This window comes from Hermetia illucens, chromosome 6 (genome assembly GCF_905115235.1).
Source record: "Hermetia illucens chromosome 6, iHerIll2.2.curated.20191125, whole genome shotgun sequence".
NCBI classification, from domain to species: Eukaryota; Metazoa; Arthropoda; class Insecta; order Diptera; family Stratiomyidae; genus Hermetia; species Hermetia illucens.
In genome coordinates, this window is record NC_051854.1 from 46,802,865 (window position 1) to 46,826,977 (window position 24,113).

At 45.5% G+C, this 24,113-nt stretch overlaps 2 protein-coding genes across 2 annotated transcripts in view; one reads left to right on the plus strand and one right to left on the minus strand.

Moving 5' to 3' along the window:
• The window catches only part of LOC119660446 (E3 ubiquitin-protein ligase Kcmf1), a 29,686-nt gene extending 17,616 nt beyond the window's left edge, over positions 1–12,070 (minus strand). The window contains exon 1 of the mRNA XM_038068999.1: positions 10,522–12,070. Within this exon, the coding sequence (XP_037924927.1) occupies positions 10,522–10,537 (16 nt within the window). The 5' untranslated portion in view covers positions 10,538–12,070. The remainder of the gene's footprint in view (positions 1–10,521) is intronic.
• Positions 12,071–12,324: 254 nt separating this feature from the next.
• On the plus strand, positions 12,325–22,853 carry LOC119660447 (abasic site processing protein HMCES). Its single transcript, XM_038069000.1, has 4 exons — positions 12,325–12,564; positions 12,656–12,908; positions 21,846–22,250; positions 22,305–22,853. The coding sequence occupies exons 1-4, from the start codon at positions 12,545–12,547 to the stop codon at positions 22,662–22,664; spliced, it is 1,038 nt and encodes a 345-aa protein (XP_037924928.1). The 5' UTR covers positions 12,325–12,544; the 3' UTR covers positions 22,665–22,853.
• The last annotated feature ends 1,260 nt before the right edge of the window (positions 22,854–24,113 follow it).

Genomic DNA, 24,113 nt, shown 5'->3' on the forward strand with positions numbered 1-24,113 from the left:
GATCTTCTTCGGTGAAAGATCCTCGAGACCGAGGGCCTGCGTTCTGATATCAAAATTGTTGGAGGCAACCATGCTGAGACAATTCTGTTCCCAGGACCTTGTTATGGTAAACTTACAATACCAAGTTAATGGTAAAAGGAGAAACGTCATATTTGCCTCTGCTTACTTACCCTATGATTCTTTGTGCCCTTCGCCGACGTAAGAACTAAGGGATCTGGTAGTGTGTGCAGAATCAAGCGGCGTTAAACTTTTAATAGGTTGTGATGAAAACGCTCAGCATATTTGTTGCGGCAGTAGCGTTACTTAGAATTTAGTCTGACTATTGCATGCGAACAGCATGTAATACAAAGACAGAATCCAAGAAAACGGATTGTACAAACTTCAATGAACTTCTTGGTGACAAAGTTGAGCTCCCTAGGCGACTAAGGACTCCTTTGGCGATAGAAGATCAATTTGAACCTCTGAACGCTTCTAGAGTGCTTTGAAAAGACCTGTCCTATTACCCGAGGCCGACGTGGTAAAACAGTTCCATGGTGGAGCCGAGAACTGCAGAGACTCAGGAAATCAACCAGACGACCTCTAAATCGTGTTTGCAAAAGCAATGAAGATGAAGACTGATTAAACTCCAGAACTCACAAGGAGAATTCAAGAGGCTCGTAAAACGTTCAAAACGAGATTCTTTTAGAGCATACTGTGAGGAACTGGAAGGTGAAAGAGAGACTTCCAGGCTGTGCAGAGTCCTTAATAAGGATGAGTCGGCCAAGTTGGACTCTCTTAGAAAACTGGAGGGTACCTGCACGACCTCCAGAGTTGAGTCTATACAGACAATCTTGGAAGTACACCACCCGGGAGAACAGGTCTCAGAAGTGGGAAGAAGTGAATTGGCGGTTTCTGCCAACTCTTCCACACGAAGGTGTTCAAGGGGAATCGGAACACTGCGAGAGCGGTTTTTACCAATGAAAAAGCGAGAGCTGCTATACTACCATTTCAACACTTCAAAGCACCTGGCATGGATGGTATCTACCCAGCGATGCAAAAGGAGGGTATAGAGCATCTAAAAAATATTTTTCGAAGATGTCATGCTCTGGGCTACGCGCTTTCCTCTTGGCAAAAGGTGAAAGCCTGGAAAAGATGACAATTCAAATCCAAAAAACTTCAGGCAAATCAAATTAATATCATTTTCGCTGAAATGTCTGGAGAGATTGGTTGAGCGTCACATTCACGAGAAGGTGCTAAGGTTGCACCCAATAAATGAAAACCAACATGCTTACTAACGTGAAAAGTTCTGTGAGCCTGCTCTTCTTTGCTTTCAAAGACATAGAATGCAACTCTGAAGGGTGAGTACGCGATGGGTGTGTTCGTTGGTTGAGATCTCGGAACGGTGTGTAGAAATATACAACGCGCCGTTGATTTGGTTGACAATTGGTGTCTCAGGCATATACTTTCAAAGAATCCAAATAAAACCACAATGGAATTATTTACAAAAAGGAGGAAACTGAATGGTATTTTAGGTCTAGAAATGTGAGGTACAACCCTTCAACTCTCCAAAGTAATGAAATATCTGGGAAGTAATCTAGACAAGAAGCTTCTTTGGAACAAACATGTAGAGGTAAAGATGAAAAGCACTCACAGCTTATGGGCTGTGTAGGCGGACCTTTGCCTCGACATGGGGTCTTAGGCCTCAGATAGTAATGTCGATATATATAGCCATCATTAAGCCGATGTTCGCATATGCATCCCATCCGTAATAAGGTGAAACAAAAGAGTTTTCGCTGTAAACTAGCCACACTGCAAAGAACTATGTGTCTGGGTATCACCGGTGCCATGAAGACCACATCCGGCGCAGCTCTGAATGCGTTACTCAATTTGCAGCCCTTGGATTTTTTTATTCAGAGCACTGCAATGAGAGCAACTCATAGACTAATTCGATTAGATCTATGGGGAATCAATGGACGTAGGGGGCATAGAGCATTGGACGAATCAGTGGGAGAATTGAATCTAATTTTCGCAATGCCTTCCGAATCTCAGATCCCCATAGATCTGTTTGGTATGATGTTATCTTGAAACGAAGAGAAAACTGGGACGAACCAGAAGAATGCGTATCAGGATATACTGACGTCTTCTACACCGATGGCTCAAAAACAGAAAGTGGTTCTGGAGCCGGAGTCTACATCTCAAATAAAAACGAGAAGTGGGATTTTCCTTTGGGACCATACACACCGGTCTTTCAGGCTGAAGTGTATGCGATCTTAAGGGCAGCAACCTGGGTGATTGACGAGCGGTTGAAGGGCAGGCACATCGCAATCTGTAGCGATAGTCAAGCTGCATTGAGAGTGTTAAATAGTACTTTGATCACTTCAAAAATCATTCAGGAATGTAGATACCGATTGAACATTGTTTCTAGATTCAATACGTTGGAATTACTCTGGGTACCTGGTCATTGTGGTGCAGAGTGAAATGAAATCTCGGATGCCTTAGTAAAAGAGGCTTCGACTTTCCCAATGCCCGGAACGGAACCAGCAATTGGGGTGTCAGTAGCATTGGCTGATGCTGCTATCAAAAACTGGGAACAAGTTTCTCATAATGACAGGTGGCGAAGCCTTAATGCTGCTCGACACACCAAACTTTTCCTGTCAGAACCAAACAAGCATACTGCAAATTTTATCCTGTCGAAAAGCAAGAAGACTTGCAGAGGTATTGTGGGCATTCTGACTGGACATAATTCACTAGCTGGGCATATGTTCAGAATAGGAATTATCCAAGATGATACGTGTCGATCCTGTAATGAAGAAGCGGGATCCACGGAACATTTTCTATGTGAGTGCCCCGCTTATGGACGCATCAGACATCAAAATTTTGGTGATGAAGTGCTCCAACTGCAGCGGCTAGTATCACATCAACTAACGGAAATCCTGCGCTACATCCGGGAGTACAATGGACCACTAAGATCTGAGTGCTCACAGGCTTTGCCTCTCTTCCACCACAACACACACACACAGGACCTGCACTATGAAAAAATGTTCAATTTGCAACAGCTTCACTTACAATTCCAAAGATCGTTCCTTGGTCCGTGAATTGCATTGTTTAAAAATAAAATGAAAAACCCGCATCAGGACGAAAACACACCCTCGTAATTTTCTCTTGGACTATGTTTTTTTTGTTAAAAAAAAAGGGCGAGAACCGTATTTTCAGCACTCAGGCCTTCAATAGCCTCATTGTACTAGCCCCTTTAGACAATCACATTTCGTAATTCGAACTCGAGGCGCGACGTCTTGACCATCGTACCGTCGGATTATATAATGTAATAACAATAGCAATCAATGGCGTAATGATCTAATTTTGGGTCTAGACCGTAAAACGTGTACAAGCTCTTCAGTTTTTGTCCCGTTCCGAAGCGGGGTCAGCTCCTTTTTGTTTGGTTGCGCCAATTTTCTCGATCAAAGGCCTTATCTGGTTGGAGTCGCGATTCTCTCAAAATACCATCCATGACCGTAAAAATAAATATGGTTGTTATTTAACCCTTAGTGAGGTATACCGCGTTAACCACACCTACGCGCCATCGTACTCGGTCCACTGAAATGCGCTTCAATCCCTTCTAGGACTTCCCGAGACACCCACACTCCTCCTCTATTGTTCTGCGCCATTTGGGGTAACCCATTCGTCTGCCATGTTGGGACAGTGGATTCGACTGCATGACGTAACCAACAATGGAATTGTCACCCTTTCTTAATGTGTGCCCTACCCACTGTCACTTCCACCCTCTGATCAAATCGCCCACGTATAACTAGCCTGTGCGTCGTTCAAAATAGTATCGGGCCAGCATACTCCGATGATACGTCGCAGACAATTGTTCACGAAAGCTTAGGGGTTTTGAGTAACCGTGGAGGCAACTTTCCATGTGCTAATCCCATATAGCAACACAGAAAGAACATTAGTACAAAATAGTCTCAACTTGGTTTTGGCGTTGAGATAATTGCATTTCCATGCTAGATAAGGCAGCGAAAGTGGATCTAGCACTGTTAACGCATCGAGCGACACCCGATCCAATACTACCCTCGACAGAAAGCACGCTTCCTAGATATACAAACTGATTAATGACTTCGGTGCTCTACCCCTCCTGCGTAGAGTATTTCAGATACAATCCCTGTTCTTGCTGCCGAAAGCCTTCTCGAAGTAGATGAAAAGTACTTAAAGCAAAGATCTAAACTCCCAACATTGCTCCAAGGTCATGCGTAGGGTGTTGATGTGGTCAATGCAGGAGGATTCGGATCTCTGGAAAACGCCTCGGATTCCCAGGATTTTCATACGACTGGAAATAGCAAATCTGCAGGAATTGCAGCAATGAATAAATCTGCAGGGAGACCGTCAATACCAACTTTATTCCTGATTGGTGGTTGAAATGATTTATGTTATTTGGAGGAATGGTCCGTATCGGCATGTTACGGTGACTAAACGCCATTTAATCCACAATAGGCCGAACTTCACCGTATGCGATACGACTAAGAACCGTGGTGAAGTGTTTGTTCTACCGCTTCAGTTGCTCGTCATCGTGGATAAGGAACCGAACGTTAACGTCCTTCACAGAACCAATGAGGTTTGCGACCCCACGCAAGTTTTTCCGTGATGCAGTATATAATTCTTAAATCGTTGCGTTCTGCAGCATCTTCCACGCCTTTGCAGTCAGTGAAATCCTGCGTAGCATAAGAGAAAAGAACATTTTTAATGACGGCCAATTGCTCATCGATATTCTCAAGCGAGTTACTCAGGCTATCTGCCGTCCGATCAGCAAGATAGTGCTGCCAGTGTGTCCACCGTTGGCTTTAATTACGGACAATAACCGACGGAGTATCGATTGGGTTCGAAAATAATGTGTGGGAAGATTAATCCATTCTTCGAGTCTCATGGAATGTGCGCTCCCTTTACAGAAAAGAAGTTGTCAAGCAACTAGCCGACACCCTGCCCCAATATAAGGCTGATGTAACAGTGTTACAAACGATGCACTGGACAGAGTCCGATCTCCTTGAGAAAGCCTACTACGCCATATATTATAGCGGCCAGTAAACCATATGCTCGGAGTAGCTTTCCTAGTCAGCAAAAAATTAAATCTCCTCTTATCGGTTTACAAACATAAGCGAAGGGCTATGCACTCTCCACATGCAGATCAGGCGTTTGATAAAATAAAATGGCGAAACTGATCACGACGAGCCGACCCCGCTTGTGAATGGGGCAAAGGCTGAAGAAAAACAAGATATGAGGAGCGACGAGTGCATGACAGCTCCGTGTCACATAGTTAAAAATTCCATTGCCCTCTAGTTTTTAGAACGCGATTTAAATAAATCATTTGATGGAAAGGCCTGTATTGATAATAGCCAACCTCATACGCTTCACACTCTGAGTTTAATATTATTAGCAAATGCGAAGAATTTAAGCTATAACAGATATAACAAGTCAGGAAACCGGAAGCTAGACGCTTCAGGTATGAAAGGTTTTGTGTATTTCTTTTATAAAGAGATTTGAGTGTGCATTTGCCCCATTAGGAGCGATTTGAAGACGACAATCTGTGCTAAAAGTGTCTCTTTGACAGTGTTGTGATCGTACGTTTCAGTCTCAAGTTATAGTGCATCAAAGATGGAGTCCACCAAGCAAGAAATTTGCAACGAAGGCGGACAAAAAAATTTGTGAAGTTTATGGGTCCGATACTGTAACGATTCGCACAGCACAGCGATGGTTCGATAGATATCGTTCTGGTGTAGTGGATATCGAAGATACACCCCGTACTGGTAGGCCAATCGTCGTAGAAACCGATAAAATTGCCATAATCATCCAAGTAGACCGGCATGTGAGCATTCGCTCGATTGGCCAGGAACTGGGTAAGGACCATAAAACCGTTTGGAACCATTTGCAGAAGATTGGATTCCAAAAAAAGCTAGATGTTTGCGTGCCACACGAGTTGACGGAAAAAAATTTCTTGGACCGAATCAACGCCTGCGATGCACTGCTGAAACGGAATGAATTCGACCCATTTTTGAATTTGAATGAGTTTATAAGAGGGGGATAATGTTGCCTTCGAAATGGCAACAAATTTGCGAACAAAACGGCACATATTTGACTTAAGTCGGATAATTCTAAGTATTTTAAATAAAGCGTTAAAATTCGATCACAAATACATTACTTTTTTCCCAACCCAATATTTTGAGGCCTAGATTTCATCTAAGCCCTGATTTTTTTCGGATTTTTAGGTTGGATAGTTTCCGAAAATAAATCCTGCCTCACTTTAAGTGCGTACATTTGACATATGACTCCTCACTGGCGCACTTTGCAATTCACGACAAAACTAATTTCAGTTGCGGAAAGCACTAATCGAGACCTTTCATTTGATATCCTACACGACTATATCTGGTGAAAAAATTTGTTGAATTCCCCCTTTGCATGTATGGGGAGCCCCCTTTAAACTCCACCTAAATTGATGTGACTCACTGTGTGCGTGGGATTTCATAATTCCCATCTGTCCACCAAATTTCGTTCGGATCGGTGTAGCCGTTTTGGAGAAAAGTGTGTGTGACAGATAGACCGTGAATCGATTTTAATATCAGACAGTGCAGCATTTATAGAGGTATCACGTTGCTGAGTACCATCTATAAGATATTCTCCGCTATCTTGCTAGGCCAGATAGCTCCATACTCTCAGAACATCAACCAAAGAGGCTTCACTCCAGGCAAATCAGCAACAAATCAGATTTTCTCTCTGCGACAAGCGATGGAAAAACTCGTAGAATGTGGACATCACCTGCACTATCTTTTCATCGAATTTAAAGCCGCCTAACATAGCTAGGGTAAAACTGTACATGGCCATCAGAGAATTCCGTATCCCAACGAAATTGATCAGACTGACTAGGCTGACCCTGACCAATGTGCGAGGCCAGATTAAAGGAGCAGGATCACTCTCAAGACCATTCGACATCAACAACGGTCTACGACAAGGGGATGCCCTATCATGCGTCCTCTTTAATCTGGCCCTGGAGGAAGTAATCCGTGATGCTGAGCCAAATGCAAGAGGTGCGATCCTCTTTAAATCCACATAACTACTGGTCTATGCTGACAATATCGACATCATAGGAAAAACGACCCGAGACGTACAAACTGTCTTCATCCAGATCGAACAGGCGGCGCGAGATCTTGGGCTGCGTATCACTGAAGGCAAGACAAAATATATAGTGGCAACGTCAGCACCAAAACCCAACCAACCAACATCAAACCGCACTGGTCTAACGGCAAGAATAAAGATAGGAGACTACAACTTTCAGACCGTTGATAATTTCTGCTATCTAGGGTCGAAAATCACAACCGATAACAGCTACGACGATGAAATCCGCACACGGTTGTAGGCAGACAACAAAACCTATTTCAGCTTACAAAAACTCAGAGTGAAATTATGCGGTGTTTCCAACGATTAATTAATTGAAATAATAAAACTTGTTGTTTCTTTTTCGTTGGTGTGGGTATTTATTCTTGCAAATACCGATAGTTTTATTATTTCAATTACAAAAACTGTTCCGCTCGAAATGTCTCACCATAGGGTCAAAGCTCTTACTGTATAAGAAGAAGAAGAATTGCGAACTTTTGGCCGCGTTTGAGAGAAGAATCCTCCAAAGAATCCTCCGAAGAATTTTTGGGCCCCTACATGAGGATGGACAGATCCGTATCCTACATAACGACGGAATCTATGGGCGATAGGTCACGGTGGGCGGGTTACTTACTACGTATGGATGAGGATGGTGCAGCCCGGAAAGTCTATTAGGGCAATATCTATGGTAGAAAAAGAAGACGAGGCAGACCCTGACTGAGATGGAGTGATGGCGTAGGTTAGGTCACCAGACAGCTTTTAGAGATATCGATTTGGAGCGCGCAATGAGGGTGGCGAGCGTATAATCGATTTTGCGGACACCCATGACCTTGTACTTATGAATACATGGCTCATCAAACGATTGTCTCATCTTCCTACATTTTATAGTGGCAACAGTAAAACGCAAATCGATTCTCATAAGACGCCGACATTTTACCACCGTCATTGATTGCAAAGTCGTTCCCTATGAGACCATCGCACATCAACATCGGCCGTTGGTTGCCGTCCTGCGAATTAAGCCATCGATAAAACAGCGTGGGCAACGCACTGGATCGCGGAGCATCAAATGGTGGCGATTTGGTGAGAAGAAAGAAGAAACGATCTCACTCATATGATTGCCGACCATTATGAATGTGGAAAAATCCTGGAACCAAATGAAAGACACGATCCGCAAAGCGGCCTCTGCAACCCCCGGGGTCACTAAGCCGGGTAAGCGGTACATCAACCGAGATACTTGGCTTTGGAATGATGATGTTGAAATGAAGGTCCGTGAAAAGAAACGCCTCTACCACAAATTTCTAGGCGATAAAACGCCTGCTAATTGGCAAATTTATAAGAATGCCAACCGGGAAGCAAATAAAGCGGTCCCTGTCACCCGACCAAACCATTACAAAAATCTTTACGATAAACTGCACACGCGGGATGGAGAGAGAGATCTGTACCGACTTGCTAAAGGCCGTAACCAACGTACACAGGATATCGAACACTTCTGTTGCGTTAATGACAAGAACGCTGCTCACCAACCGTCGAGCCGCAACGGATAGGTGGCGAGAATACTTCGAGCAGATTTCAACTGAAGAATTTGCTCATCCTCCACTTCCACAATCATTGCCGACATTTCGACCAATTCCACCTGTCAGCTCAACTGTTGCTCAGAGGTGGCGGTGAGGAAGACGGGGCGACCACCCTGTCGGCCAAACCAAAACCAAGTGGCCGAGGAGAACCTCCATAGTGGTGGCACAGGGAGACGCTGTAATCACTTTGGTTTGCCGGCCGTGATTCAGTAGGCGAATGCTCCAAAGGCCTAATTAGGGCGATCAGACCCGAGTCTGCACGGGGACTCATCTGAAGTGGTAATTGGTCACGAAACCTTACCAGGGGTATACTGGTACCATGGGAACCGGGAAAGCCCCTGGACTCTCATACTTCGAGTGAACTCCCGTTGTATGTGAGTACAGCTCGGTTATTTGCGGTAAGCCCCCTAGTGGGAGTTTCATGGAGGCTGTGGTTATGCTCAAGTGAGAAGAGACCTTCGGGCCTCGCGTGGTGTTGCGTTTCAACACGGGTGCCGTACTCCTTAGTTCGGTAGAGATTTAGGTATGTCTTGCATCCACCAGTATGAATGCTAAGCCATGCACTTGGTATAGACTGGCACCGTTGTTGCTTGTCTTAGCGGGGCTCTGATTGTGCTCACAAACTCAATCCGTGTCTTAAGAAAACCGCAAGTCGCAAGACAGGTGCTCACGTAAAACCCTCGACTTAACATCCGAAATGAGGACATCCCCAGTTGATATGGGGCTGCACCGATCGTGGAAAAACTGCAAGAGAAGCGTCTTCGATGGTATTGTCACCTAATTGGCGCTAACGAAAATTCACTTGCCAAGATTGGTTTGAACATCGAAGTCGATGGTAAACGAACAAGGGGCCGGCCGAAACAACGGTGGCTTGATACGCTGGATGGGGATTTAAAAGCCTCGAGATTGCACCCAGATCAGGCATTCGATAGAGCCAAATGTCGAAACCGATCACGACGAGCCGACCCCGCGCACCATCCAAAAACCAATCATAATCCATTTTCGATAGCCAAAGGTCATTGCCTTGTTTTTTTTTTTTGAGCATTTTTAACGGACTAAACCAAGCTTTCCATAGTCCTGGATTGACTGAAAATATCCCTGGGCGTTAGTAGGAAATAAAAGGACCCTTTAAACCTCGTTGAGAGATTAACTCTAATACACGTGACGTGGATGAAATCAGCACTGGAATGAGCCAAACAGGCTTACGAAAAATAAAGCCTGCAGAGTCCAAGTTTATTTTTATTAATTCCGCCTTCCTCGCTGCCTTCGGATTGGTTATCTTCACAACTAATGCTGCACAAGCGATACCCATTCAAGCAATTAATTTACTTTAGGAAATAGTGGATTTAGGAAATATCCGATGCATTATGTCGGCGTTGAAGGGAAAGCCTGTCTCGGGCATTTGTACACAAACTTGACGAGATCCGCGGTCATGACCAGACCCGGAGCTGACAGACAAAATGCTAAAGCTCCATCCTTCTTCCCTGCCCCAACGAGCTTAGCGCATGCTCGAACCCTTGCGTTCCAATCACTTGCAAAACTGTTCGAACGACTGCTCGTCCGCTCTCACTCCCACCCAACCAGGAGCATTATCGTTTTTTCACTCTGCCACTCGGGAATACCTCACGACTTCCCTAGTAAACATGCCGTCACAGCGAAAAGATTGCACAATTCTGGGCAGCTGTCACCCGACCGGATCCAGTGCTAGCCCTAATTGGGGCCATGACCCACCGCGAAACTGATTCGAAAACGACCTACGCAAGAAGGGGGTGACGAAAGGCTACGAAAAGGGATGAAATTGAACTCGTGCAAGCAAAAAAGTTACCTTCATGTCGACTCATTATTATTCAACACGTTCGGAGACTTGGACGGCGCCGCACACTTTCCCGCTGCACTTGCACGCACGACGTCGCACTCGCTCCCCACTGTCGCCGCTGCTCGACGGATCGCCTAGTCAAACTGCTGTTTCTGGTCGTGCTCGTCCCACGTTCGCGTATCGAATCTCTCTTCGCTACTTGCTTCTCCCTCTGGCCCAGCACTAGCATACAATGTCTGTCGTGCGGTTTTTGTCTCTGCTCGGGATTTGTTTTTGTTACGATTCGCGCTGTTCTCACGCAAGACACTCGCCCGCTTGCATTTATGTCATTTGTGCAATTTTCTACGCTAAGCCGCCGCCGCACGAAGGCCAACAACGGACCGACGACGTCCACTTGCCGCGGTGACTGCGTGAAAACGAGTGACAACGGGAAAAACTGAAAAATTGTCCAACGGGTCGCACGGCCGCGACTCTAGGCAATGCATGGAAATTAGCGAGGTAAGTCGCGATTCAGAGTTGGCGGTGACACGGCTTGGCACGGGTCGCACTCCCAATGATACCGGACAACCCGGACGACAGGCGAAATGGTTGCAGACAGCGCAAAACAACAAACAAACGCGGCGATGACTCGACTTTTCAGCTGAACGGCTTGGTCGGGTTCGTTCGGATTCGGGTGACTATCCCGGGATCAAGTCACGATTTTACCAATTTTCTTAGCAATTCCACCGTCTGCTGATGGGTTCGCAGGCAACGGCCTCGGCACTCACCGTGTCTGGGGCACACTCGCTTGTCGCGAAAATCTACAACACAAAGAAATGACGGCACTCGCTCGTCTGGGTCCCACGACCGTCACCAAAACTGTTCACCGATTCACGTCCAACAGGGGTCCTAGCGCTCTTTGTCTTGGCTGTTTCCGCCGAGAATTGCGACTTGACCTTTTCCCTGCTGACACCAGAAATGAATTTTCGCCGTCGCCGACGCAACTGACACAATAATTTTCCTCCGCCGAAGGCGTGTGAGTCAACGGCACTCGGCCAAACGCCCCGCGACTGCTGCTGCAAAATCGAGCAAAACCCTGCGAAGGTTCTACTCAACTCACGGCATTCGCCTAAGCAAATCTCACGCAGTCCTCGAAAGGCCCAAGAGGTTCACAGGAAAAGCGTTCGTAGTCGTGAAAATCCTAGCCTGGCCTATGTCGGATCGACCAACTCCGCACGCCGCTCTCTTTATATCTTTCAATCTCCGATATTCGTTCGTTCGATTGTCACCCTCCTCCCCGCTGTTGACTGACTGACTATGTCCACTGGTAGAGCTTCGATGATTGGAATTTTTTCCGCTGCTGCTGCTTTTCTTTCCCGAATTCAGGCCTTTTCGGATCAAACTACGGCTCCACTTTGCGCCAATAACACTGACTTGGTGACGTACTGACGTACTCGGTAAGGTACACGCGAAAATTTTGCACGAATTTATGGTAGAAGCTGAAAAAATTACCGCCTCCTAAAAACACTCTTCCCTGCGAACTCGATATTCTCAGCGACGACGACGACTACTTTGCCTGTGACGTCAGTTTTTGGGGTGTCGCGCTGGGGATTTTCAATTGGGCTAATTGGGAATGAAAACGTTCAATGTAGGTTCGTTCTGACGTTTCGAAGGTGCAACGAACTTTTAACGATGTGCACGGATCTTATTGGTGTCGGAGTTGCTATTTAAAATCCTACCCTCCCTCCATCAGATCTACAAAAAATTATTTCGGGATAGTTCACCTTTCCCTAATTAATTTTTTCAACCTATGAAAATACTACCAGTATTCATAAAATATCACAATATATGCAATGCATGAGTCCTCACCACCAATTGGAGTGGTCAGTAGTACAGCGGCTTTGAAATAACATCGCATTTTCAGCCTCCTTTCCCTTTCACTTCCAACTAATCTGGCAACATAGGTGGGACTCCGGTCGTCAGATTTGTTTATTTCGCCGAGATTTTGTTGTGAAAATTTTCGGAAAATTAAAATAAGTTCAACATAATAATAATGTGTGGACGTCAATGTCTGTAAGTATACGATGTATTATTATAAAGCAGCACTTGTAGTTGACATGAAATTCTAAAGCACTGCCGCAAATTTCTATTCCGAACTTTCCAGGACGTTGGCGCCAAAAGATATAGTTTGCGCTTGTAAATATTCCACAAAAATTGGCGATGAGAAAAAGGATATGGAACCAGAATGGCGAGCGGAGTACAATCTAGGAAGGAAATATGAGGGTTCCCATAATATTGCGCCAACTGACATCACGCCAGTGTTAGTGTCTGCGAAACATTTTGACGAAGCCGAGGTGGATGGGAACCGTCGTGTGCTGGTGCCAATGATGTGGGGAATGATTCCTTTCTGGCATAAGGTACATTTTGGAAGATTAAATTTGGATTGTCTGTTCACTTCAAAGAGAGTAGCCGTCGAGAGCTGTACAGCTGGTGTCATCCGTAGAACCGCTTTCATCTGCAACCGATACCAAAATGAGGTCTAGCAAAAAAGCGAGAAGGGTAGAATTTGCACAAGTGAAGCAAGAACGACTGGTTCAAGGAACGTGCACTGCGAAACCACGGCGGAGCTGGTCATCAAGCAGCATCCTTAGACGTCAGGTGGATGTACCCCTCTACGCTAATTCCGCATACTGTCTGCTTCCTAAAAGAAGGGCTTCAGCTTATCCAACAAGATCCTCTTGGACTTCCAGCGACGTCCAGGCTGAAAGAGTGTTCCCCACCTTCGAGTAGCTTATAGTTGTTCGGGTTAGGGTTCTTGTCCAAGGCCGAGGGGACGGATTTGTCTGGATTCGGTGTTCAGGGATAACGTTTTTTAGTGTCTATCTTACGCCGAACGAGACGACGAACGGACTTTCGTCGGAGGCTTGATGCTTTGGAGGGCGCTATCTTAGACACGGATGGGCTATTCCTGGTCGGGGGTGACTTCAATGTTAGGGCAGTTGAATGGAGCATGACTCATACTGATTCTAGTGGGAAACGAATTCTGGAAATGGCGGCGAGAACAGGACTGATAGTTCTAAACACCGGATCCACCCCAACGTTCCGGCGCCTGGGTTGCGAGAGAAGCATTCCAGACGTAACCTTCGCGTCGAATCACTGGTGTCGCTGGTGGACGGGTGGCGAGTTCTGGAAGACTTCTCGGCGACTGATCACTACTACCTAGCTTTCGAAGTGGTGGACACAAACTCTCGGTGTGCGCCACCCCGGCGATCTTTCTGTGCATGGAACGTCGCGAAAGTGAACACCGGGAAGTTTGTCGAAACTCTGGGAACAGGTGGGGTCACGCTGGAAGGTACTCCTGGGGGCGGTGGCGCCGCAGCAAACACTGTCGTAAATTCAGTTATGAACCTAATAACAACGGTCTGCGGAGCCTCCATGCCCAGGAAGGCATCGAGGCGCGGCAAACCTTCCATGTATTGGTGGACAGTGGAAATCTCAGAGCTCCGAAAGGAGTATCACAGGCTCCGGAAGGAGTGTCGCAGGCTCCGGAAAGAGTGTCACAGGCTCCGCCGCTTAACACAACGTCTAGGCGACCGGGAGGAGGCATGTACCATAATGACGGAGTACAAATCAACCAAAAGGAGACTTCGCAGCGCAATAAACAAGAACAAAGCTCGCTGCTGGCAAGATCTGGTCGACGAGGTAAATGGGGATCCGTGGGGACACGGTTACAAAACTAGTAACCCGAAAAATCGGAGCTCTGCGGAAACCCTGTTCACTTAAGGACGAGCAGATGGACCGCATTGTAAGGGCACTCTTCCCTGCGCACCCCGTATGGGATGATGACGACGGCGGGGAGAGCGCAGAGGACTCCACTTTTCTCTATAAAAGAGTTGGAACAGGCAGTCCTCTCTATGAAAAGCAAGAAGGCGCCAGGACTCGATGGTATTCCAGCAGAGGTATACCAACTGGTATTCCAACACCGGCCAGACCTACTGCTCGGGGCATTCAACGCTTGCCTGAAAGAGGGCATTTTCCCTGCTCTTTGGAAGGTGGCGAGGCTTGCGCTGATCCATAAAAGGAAAGGCGACCCGGAATTGCCGTCTTCATACCGCCCATTATGTATCCTTGACGCTGCTGGGAAAGTGCTCGAAAAGCTCATCAGAAGTAGACTCGCTGAAGCGATACGCGCTGCCGGAGATTTATCTCCCCGGCAGTTTGGTTTTAGAGCAGGGAGATCCACAATTGATGCTATCATGCAAGTCGTGGACGCCGTCCGACGAGCAGAGGCACATAGCCGCCGAACTCGACGGGTGGTGCTCCTCGTAACACTTGACGTCAAAAACGCCTTTAATTCCGTAAGATAGAAAGACATTCTAGGCACACTAGACAATACTTTCAACGTGCCGATCTATCTCTTACGGATATTGAAGGACTATCTGAGGAACCGCTCCCTGCTTTATGAAACACTAGAGGGTCAAAAGAGGATGGAGGTCACGTCGGGGGTAGCACAGGGATCCATCATAGGGCCGGACCTCTGGAAGGTTACCTATGACAGTCTACTTAAACTCGACATGCCAGAAGAGTCGCGCCTGATCGGCTATGCAGATGATGTCGCAGCGCTTGTTGCTGGACGTACTGTCGAACAGGGGCAAAGCAGACTCGGCATATTGATGCGACAAGTAAGCGGATGGATGACTGGAAAAAACCGAAATGGTCATCCTAACTAAAAAGAGAATTCCGACCCTGCGTTCCATATTGTTCGGCGAGTCGATAATCGAGTCAAAATCAGCGGTAAAGTATCTCGGGTTGACTCTTGATTCAAAGATGAGCTTTTTTGAGCAAATCAAAGCAGCAGCGAACAAGGCTGCAGCTTGAGTTTCGGCGTTGAGTAGGCTAATGGTAAACATTGGGGGTCCTACGTCTAGCAGGCGACGTCTCCTGATGAGTTCAACACAGTCTGTCCTGCTCTACGGCACAGAGGTATGGGCTGGCGCTCTTAACAGGGAAATTTTTTGTAAACGCCTCGCGTAAGTACAGAGACGGGGAGCTTTGCGGGTGGCGTCTGCGCACCGCACTGTCTCTGAACCGGCCGTGATGGTGATCGCGGGAGTGATTCCCGTTGCCCTTCTTGCTAAGGAGCGTCAAGCCATGTACAAGCCCAAGGAAGATGAGCCAAGGGAGGTGGTTGCTCGTGACTTACAATAACTGGCAGCTCTCGTGGCAAAATGAAACTAAAGGCAGATGGACTGCGCGGCTCATCGGCAACTTAGGTGCATGGCTGAATCGGAAGCATGGTGAGACTGACTATTTCCTTACCCAATTTTTAAGTAGGTATGGAAGTTTTACCTGCACAAGATTGGAAAGACGCGATCTCCAGATTGTTGGTGAAAGGAATTCCCTGATTTGAAGGCTCCGCAAGGCGGGAGAGTTCGCGGACTAGCCCGAAGTAATGTAACAAACGGTTCCAGGCTAACTCTCTGACGATGGGGAGGTGTTTAGTTGGTAATCCGACGACGTACCGAACCGAGAGTCCAACACTGTTTGCGTAAATGCATTCACCTACCCTACCCCAGAAAAAAATAGGGTGGAAGCGCCTTGTCAACTTAAGAAATACCCCTATTTCCTTAGCATGTCTAGTGACTTTACACTTTTGGTATGCATTACATTGTTTGGCCCAAGAGTCCTTGTTGATGGACGGCCTTAAATACTTACTGGAGACTAACCAATTCATTGTCCGAATGCCAGGATGCCCAAGATCCCACACCGACCCTGCAAAAAAAATCCTTACGAAAAGCGGCCGGAATATATGGCCTAGATTCCTTTTAAGAGATCTCGCAGTAGATCGAGGAATATGAGCCGAAGATAGGGAACCCTTGAACGTCTTTGTACTTGTCTCCGCTACTATAAGCGTATCAATTGCACATCTCTAAATATGACGAAAATGGAACTGAAACGCAGTCTCATGGTTATTATCCATATGGAAAAACATAACAACAAAAAAAGAATGTGTGGATGATCTACACTCCATAAAGGAGTGAACAGGAAGCAAACTTAGATTATCCCCAGATAAAATCGACACACTAATACGCACAGCCAGGCAGTCAGTTCGCTACCTCGTCCCAAACATGATCACATTCCTTTCGGCCTAGAAACTCGACTTGCTCCCATTGTTTGTAGTCTTTTTGATCGGACTTTATTAAAATCACATGGGCCTCTCTTTTGTGTTTCTTTGGAAAAAAATTACAATTTTAATTTATCACTTCTCTGGAGGTTTTGACTTTGAGGTTTCCAAAGGGATTTTAAGTAAGTAGGTCACGTACGTTATATTGATTCTTCACGTGTTGTAATAAAAATTGATTGTCTTGGGAATTTCATTCGCCGTTACCAGTGGGCATTCCCAAAACTCTCTGGTTTCAACAGTTTGTTACCATCGAAGGCACTTCCTTGGAAACTTCTTTTCGATGGGTGTGATACCCTATCAATCACAAATACCCCCATAGCGAGAGCGATTATAGCTTACTATGTGATTAATCCGGAGCGACTACTTCGTTTCGATAAACGTGAGATAGTCTTTTGTCTTTGATGCCAATACTTAGAACCTTAGTTGCGTTGGTAGGCAAAATAGTTTAATGGTACATATGCTGGGAATACCGATTCGACGAATTTTAAGCTCTCATATATATGGTTAGCATTTACCCCTTGGTGGGGTATGGCGCTTCAATCACACTTATGTTATGCACCATCGTTGGCAGTTATTTGAAATCCCTTTCAGTTTTTGGAGCGAAACACTCGTCGGCCATCTTGGGAAAGTGGATTCTACTGCATGTCGCCGCTCCTTAATGTGCGACCTATCCACTGCTATTTGATAATATCAGCTATTATCTTTGCAACGGTAGGGGGCAGGCAAATACCCCTTCCGATTGTCACATTCAAAACAAGTGCCCTTCTATGGAATTTCAACGACAATCCCCTTCTTCCACTCTCTCGGAAAGGTGTCGGATTCCTAAGATTTCCGTACGAATGGAAATAGTAGATCTGCAGTAACTTCAGGTGCAGCAATAAATAGCTCTATGGGAAGACGGTCAAGCTCAGCGGCTTTTTGATTTCTGATCTACTTGGAGGGACAGTCTGTATCTGCAGGTTACGATGACTATCCATTTCATTCACAAGAGGACAAACTTCACCGGATGTGATATGGTCAAGGACCGTGGTGAAGTCTTCTTTCCTCCTCTTCAACTGCTCCTTATCGTGAATGAGAAATTGACCGTTAACGTCCTTTACAAGACCAACGAAAGGTTTGCGACCACATACAAGTTCTGCGGTATAAACTTCTGGAAACAAATCTCCGCAGCAGATCGACAAATGGCTGCCAGGTGAGGGAAAAGCTACAGCTTCTGAGCACCCAGGCCGTGTTGGCCCATTGTACTCGCCACCCCCGTCTAACGGAATATTCGGGATTAATTATCGTATCGCAGCATTTCCGTTAGTGGATGTGATGCTACCCGTCGCACCTGGAGAACATCGGCACAAAAGGTCTGATGCCTGATGCGTCCATAGGCGGGGCATTCACATAGGAAATGCTCCGTGGATTTCGCTTCTTCATTACAGGAGGTACACTTATCACCTTGACCAATTCCTATTCTGAACATATGCCCAGCTACTGAATTATGGCCTGTCAGAATGCCCACAATACACCTGCAAGTCCTCATGCTTTTCGGCAGGATAAACTTTGCGGTACGCATGTTCGGTTCTGGCAGGAAAAGTTTGGTGTGTCGAGCGGCACTTGGGCTCTGCCACCGGTCATTGTGGGAAGCTTGTTCCCAGTTTTTGAAAACAGACTTAGCCAATACTACTAATACTCCAATTGCTGGTTCCGGTCCCGGTATAGGGGAGATTGACCCCTCTTTCGCTAAAGCATCCGAGATTTCATTTCCCTCTACGCCACAAGTACCCAGAGTAGTTCCACCGTATTGAATCTAGAGGTAGAGTTTAAACGGTTTCTGCATTCTTGAACGATTTTCGAGGTGATCAAAGGACTACTCAACGCCCTCAATGCAGCTTGGCTATCACTGCAGATTGCGATGCGCCTGCCCTTCAACCGCTCGTCACTCACCCAGTTTGCCGCCCTTAGGATCGCATAAACTTCGGAGTAAAAAAACCGTTGCATATTGTCCCAGAGGAAAAGCCCACTTCTGGTTTTTATTCGAGAGGTAGACTCCGGCTCCAGAACCCTCTTCTGTTTTTGAGCCATCGGTGTAGAAGACTTCCGTATATTCCGCCACGTGCGTCTAGTTTCCGGTGAAAACCTTTTTGTCTCACCTTAACCCACCACACTACGGATGCATATGCGAACATCGGTCTAATGATGACAACGTATATCATTACCACATGAGGCGTGAGTCCCCATGTCGCGGCAAAGGTCCGTCTGCACAGCCCATAAACCGTGGGAGCTCGTTTCATCTTTATCTCCACATGTTTGTTCCAAAGAAGTTTTTTATCTAGAGTGAGTCCCAGATATTTCACTTCTTCGGAGAGTTGAAGGGTAGTACCCCTCATCTCAGGAAAGCAAAGTCTATCCAGTTTTCTCCTTTTTGTGAATAATACCATTGTGGTTTTATTTGGATTAACTGAAAGACCATGTCTGAGGCACCAGCTGTCTATCAAATCAACGACACGTTGTATATTCCTACACATCGTTCCAAGATCCCGATCCACAGCAAGCACAGCCACCTCATCAGCATAAGCTTGAGCGTGTATTGGCAAATTTTGCAGTTCGCATAGTAGTGAGTCGATCAGCATACTCCACAGAAGTGGCGAAAGCACACCTCCTTGGGAGTGCCCTTCGACACCCACCTCAGCGCACAGCAATCTCTGTGTTAGCATAGCATGGATCCACTTAAAGCATCATCAACACCATGCTCTCTGGCGGCATCACGGTGGCAGAGCCTAAAAGAAAAAGCGCACAGTCAAAAACCCCTTTAATGTCCACAAACACCCCCATCGCGTACTCAACATTCAAAGTTGCATCCTCTATGTTTGTGACCAAAGAATGAAGAGCAGACCCACAGGACTTTCCACGCTGGTAAGCGTGTTGCTTTTCATTTAGTGAGTGTGACGCTCCACCAGTCTCTCCAAACCTTTCAGCAAGAATGAAGTCAAGCTGATCTGTCTGAAGTTCTTTGGATTAGAATAGTCATCTTTCCCAAGTTTCGGTATGAAGACTACCTTAACCTTTTGCCAAGTGGAAAGCACGTAGCCCAGAGCAAAACATCCTCGAAAAATATTTCTTAGAGGTTGCTCTAAGTGATCCATACCCTCCTTTAGCATTGCCAGGTGCTTTGAAATGTTCAAAGGATAGTATGGCAGCTCTCCTCTTTTTCATGGGTAACAACCGCTTTCGTAGTGTTCCAGTTCCCCTTGCAGAACTTGCGTTTTGAAGAGGTTGCAAGAACCGTCAACTCTCCCCCTGCCACTTCTCTCACTCATTCTCCCGGATGGTGTACTTCCAGGAGGGTTTGTACTGAATCCAATCTGGCGCTCGTGAAAGTATCGTTGAGTTTTTGGACTGCACAGCCCTTGAAGTCTCTCTTTCGCTTTCCACTTCCTCACAGTACGTTCTAAAGGAGTCTCGTTTCGAACACCTAACAAGCCTCGCTGTGAGTTCCTGAAATTTAACCAGTCTTCGTTCTTATTAGTTTTGCAAGCCCGGTTCAGAAGTCGCTTGGTTAGTTTCCTGTGTTTTTGCACTTCCCGGTTCCATCAAGGAACCGTTTGACCGCTTTGGCCTCGGGAAATAGGACAAGCCTCTTCATATCACTCTAAAAGTGTGCAATTCATAGTTTCCAATTCATCTTCCAGCGCCAAAGGAGCCCTTAGTCATCTAGGGAACTGTACTTTGTTGCCAAGAAGTTCACTGAACTTTGTCCAATCCGTTTTCCCTGGGTTCCGGCTTTGTATTGCAGACTGTTCGCCCGCAATAGTCATATTGAATTCTAAGTATCGGTGATCTGACAGTGAGACCTCGTCTAGCACCCATGAGTGTGTAATCAACTCTAACATTTTTGAAGTGCAGATCGTTAGGTCAATTACTTCGCTTCTTCTCAGTCCCACGGATGTGGGGGCGCACCGTACGTTTGCAGTCGTAAGACTAACTGAAGTGATAAAATCAAATAGCTTCTCTCCTCTTGGATTGCATTTGCTACTGACCCAACAAATATGTTGATCATTCGCATCGCAACCTATTAAGAATTCGAGACCACTTGATTCTGCATACGCCACTAGATCCCTAAGCTCTTGCGTCGGTGGAGGCTACAAAGAATCATAAGGAAAATAAGCGGAGGCAACTATGATATTTTTTCTCTCGCCATTTATCTGATATTGTATGATGACCGTAGCTAAGTCCTGGGAACAGTACTGTCTCAGCATGGTTGCCTCTAACCGGCTTGACATCAGGACGCAAGCAGCTCTCGGTCTTATGGATCTTTCATCGTAGAAGATCCTAGCTCCCTTTACTGATCCAATGCCACAGATTCTGTTAAATCCACCCACGGCTCTTGCACCAGAAAGATGTAGGGGAAATTCTGCAGCTTTGTCAATATCGCTGCCAACAGGTGGGAGAGAGCTTAGGCATGCTGCAGGTTGATTTGACCAATCTTTATTCATTCTCAAAAAAAATACCATCTTTATGTTTTTCGACATAAACTTAGTCTATTGTGTTGTGGAAAATAGTTAGAAGCGTATGCGTCCGCGTGTGTCGAGGTTTCCACCATACCGTACCGCCAGATCCCCTCGTGTTTGATTTCCCTGAAAAAAGCCGCACTTGGATGTACCCCCGTTCCCATGTCCTAATTCATGAAAAAACAATGTCAAATATACCCCTGCCTCTGGCGTCACGGGCAGTTTCATCCGCTCCACGGTAGAATTTGAGTGATGCAGTCAGGATTTGGACATAGTAGTCCGTATCCGCCGCTGGACGTTTTCCAGATCTGTCTTCGTCCACGGGCATATTCCGAATGCATATACCAGTGAAGGGATAGATAAAAAATACACAACCAAAATTATTATTTCCTAACCGTTGTTCGGAAATTGGTTTGGAATGTCCTACAAAATTGTGACTTACCCATTACTTGCGCCATTCATCCATCCATCTATGAATTTATATAGAAACCATAAATAATACGTTGTGCATATAACAGTTCTAATAAATTTTAGTTTGATGCTAAGGTCAATAAAAGAGCATAGAAAGATGGTTTCTCTAGGGGAATTAAGCTAAGTTTGAGTCTGAGTTTGGGAATTAAGCTAAGTTTGAGTCTCAGCATTGATATTCACAAATTTATTGTCATATTCCCCAGGGTGACTACCGCAAACATGGTCTCACAACCAACAACTGTCGCCTCGAATCTATGCTAACATCAAAGCTCTACAGTCGTCCATTCACAAAAGGCCAACGATGTGTAATCCTTTGTGAAGGATTCTATGAATGGCAAACAACAAAACCTGTCAAAAAATCATCAGAGCGTGCAGCATATTTCATACATGCTCCACAGTCTTCGGACGATTTCCAAATTTACGACAAATCTACCTGGAACGGAGAAAATATTAATCTACTAAAAATGGCTGGCCTATACGATATCTGGACGGATAGCAATGGAGACAAAATCTACAGCTATTCGGTGATAACATTTCAATCCAACGACGTTCTAAATTGGCTCCATGACCGAATGCCTGCTATATTGGAAACTGAGGAACAGATATCGGTATGTCAGGTGGATCTTAGCCTATTCTAAACTGATTGTTTGTTTATTTTGAAGGACTGGCTTAACTGCGGGCAAATCTCAAACAACCCAGCTCTCAGTGCTCTGAAGCCAGCGAAAAAATTATGTTGGTATCAGGTTTCGAACGAAGTTAATAATTCCCGAAATAAGTCTCCAACTTGCAACAAACCTCTGTCAAAGGAAGACATTAAGAAATTGGCAATGATCAAGACGCCAAAACAAAGCAATATGTTGACTTCGTGGCTAATAAAATCAGAAAATAAGAGTAACATCAAAAAGGAGCAAGGAGAAAATTTTGAAATAAAGAAGGAGATAACGGACAGCGTTCCAGTTAAACGAGAAAAAAGTGAGAAAGATGATGAATCAGAAGCCAAACGGTTAAAGAAGTCAGAATAACTTTATCCAACAGCACAAAATACACCACGTTATCAGGGATTTTTCATTTACATTCAGAGTACCAAGTGCAAAAAATATATTTTTAAAATTTTTGTTGTCATTTAAGTTATTTCTGTTATAAGAAAAAACAATATTTTCAACAACAAAAATTCATTCAATGAAGAAAATATATAGAATTTCAGTGCGTCAGATTTTATTTTGATGATATCTCATGTTCCAGTTTCGAAACCCGGCCCCACCGGGAGAAAACTCTCATTCCTAAGCCTCCGACATTACAAAAGAGACGAAGTTCCCTGTAACTTGGAATCCAGAAATGACCCCCTGATCAACCTTGTTCTGACGAGACACATCTGCACACATCCTGCTCCCGTCAGTACTATGCAGCTAAAACTAATTCTTTCCCGACTCAATTTTGGACTTCCTATAAGGCTTAAACCACGGCCCTTAACTCGCGGTAGAATTTCATATTAACCAATACATTCAACTAAATCACTGCATTTCCCCTTTGAGCTGGAGTTTAAGAATACACTCAAAGTATTCCCTTCTTATCGTAAAAGGCGACTAAAAGGAATAGATATTTGTGGGCTTAACTACCTGAACATTTGGATAATTTGTTAACGACCGAAATGTCAGCAGCGCTCCGCATAAGTACTGGACCCAGAACTACGACTTTTGGCTATGGAAAATGGTTTGGGGTTGGTTTCTAGAATATGTACACACTCCCGGACAAAAGCATCAGAGACCCCCAGAATGCTCGGTTCTCCAATATAAAATAAGATGATGAGACTCAGGAATTACCGCATCGTGTTTTTGAACCCTAGTATATTAGATGGTAGACGCGAATCCGGTGCCTAGCCGTTGAGAATCAGTTTTTGATAGAATGTTGGTTGTCATGCTATGAAAACAATGTGCTTTCGAGACATTAAAAAATAGCACATAACAAAATATATATGGTTGCCATTTATCCTTCGGTGGGGTATAGGTCGTCAACCACACCTGCGCCATCGCTCGCGGTTACTTGAGATGCACTTCAGCTCACCAGGACTACCCGGGGTGCACTCTTCTGCTGTTCTGCCCCAAGTGCCATTGGCTCGTCAGTCATTTTGGGAGAGTGGAATCCCTGTTGAGGAGTGATCTACCAACAGCCGTTTCCACCTTCATATCGCGTATGGATGTTAAGTCTGTGTCCCGAACAAGTTCTCCGTTTGTAATAGTAACAGGTCAGCGTACTCTAATGATTCAATCTAGACAGGTGTTGACGAAGGCTTGGAACCTTCAAGTGACAATGGGGGATACTTTCCATGTGCTACCCTCATAGAGCATTACAGAAAGAACAGTCTCAAGTCTTAATAGTTATCTCAACACCACCACATTTCAAGATTTTAGGCAAGGCAGCGAAAGCGGATATGGCGCTGTTCATAAATCAAGCAACGTTCAGTTTGGTGCCAT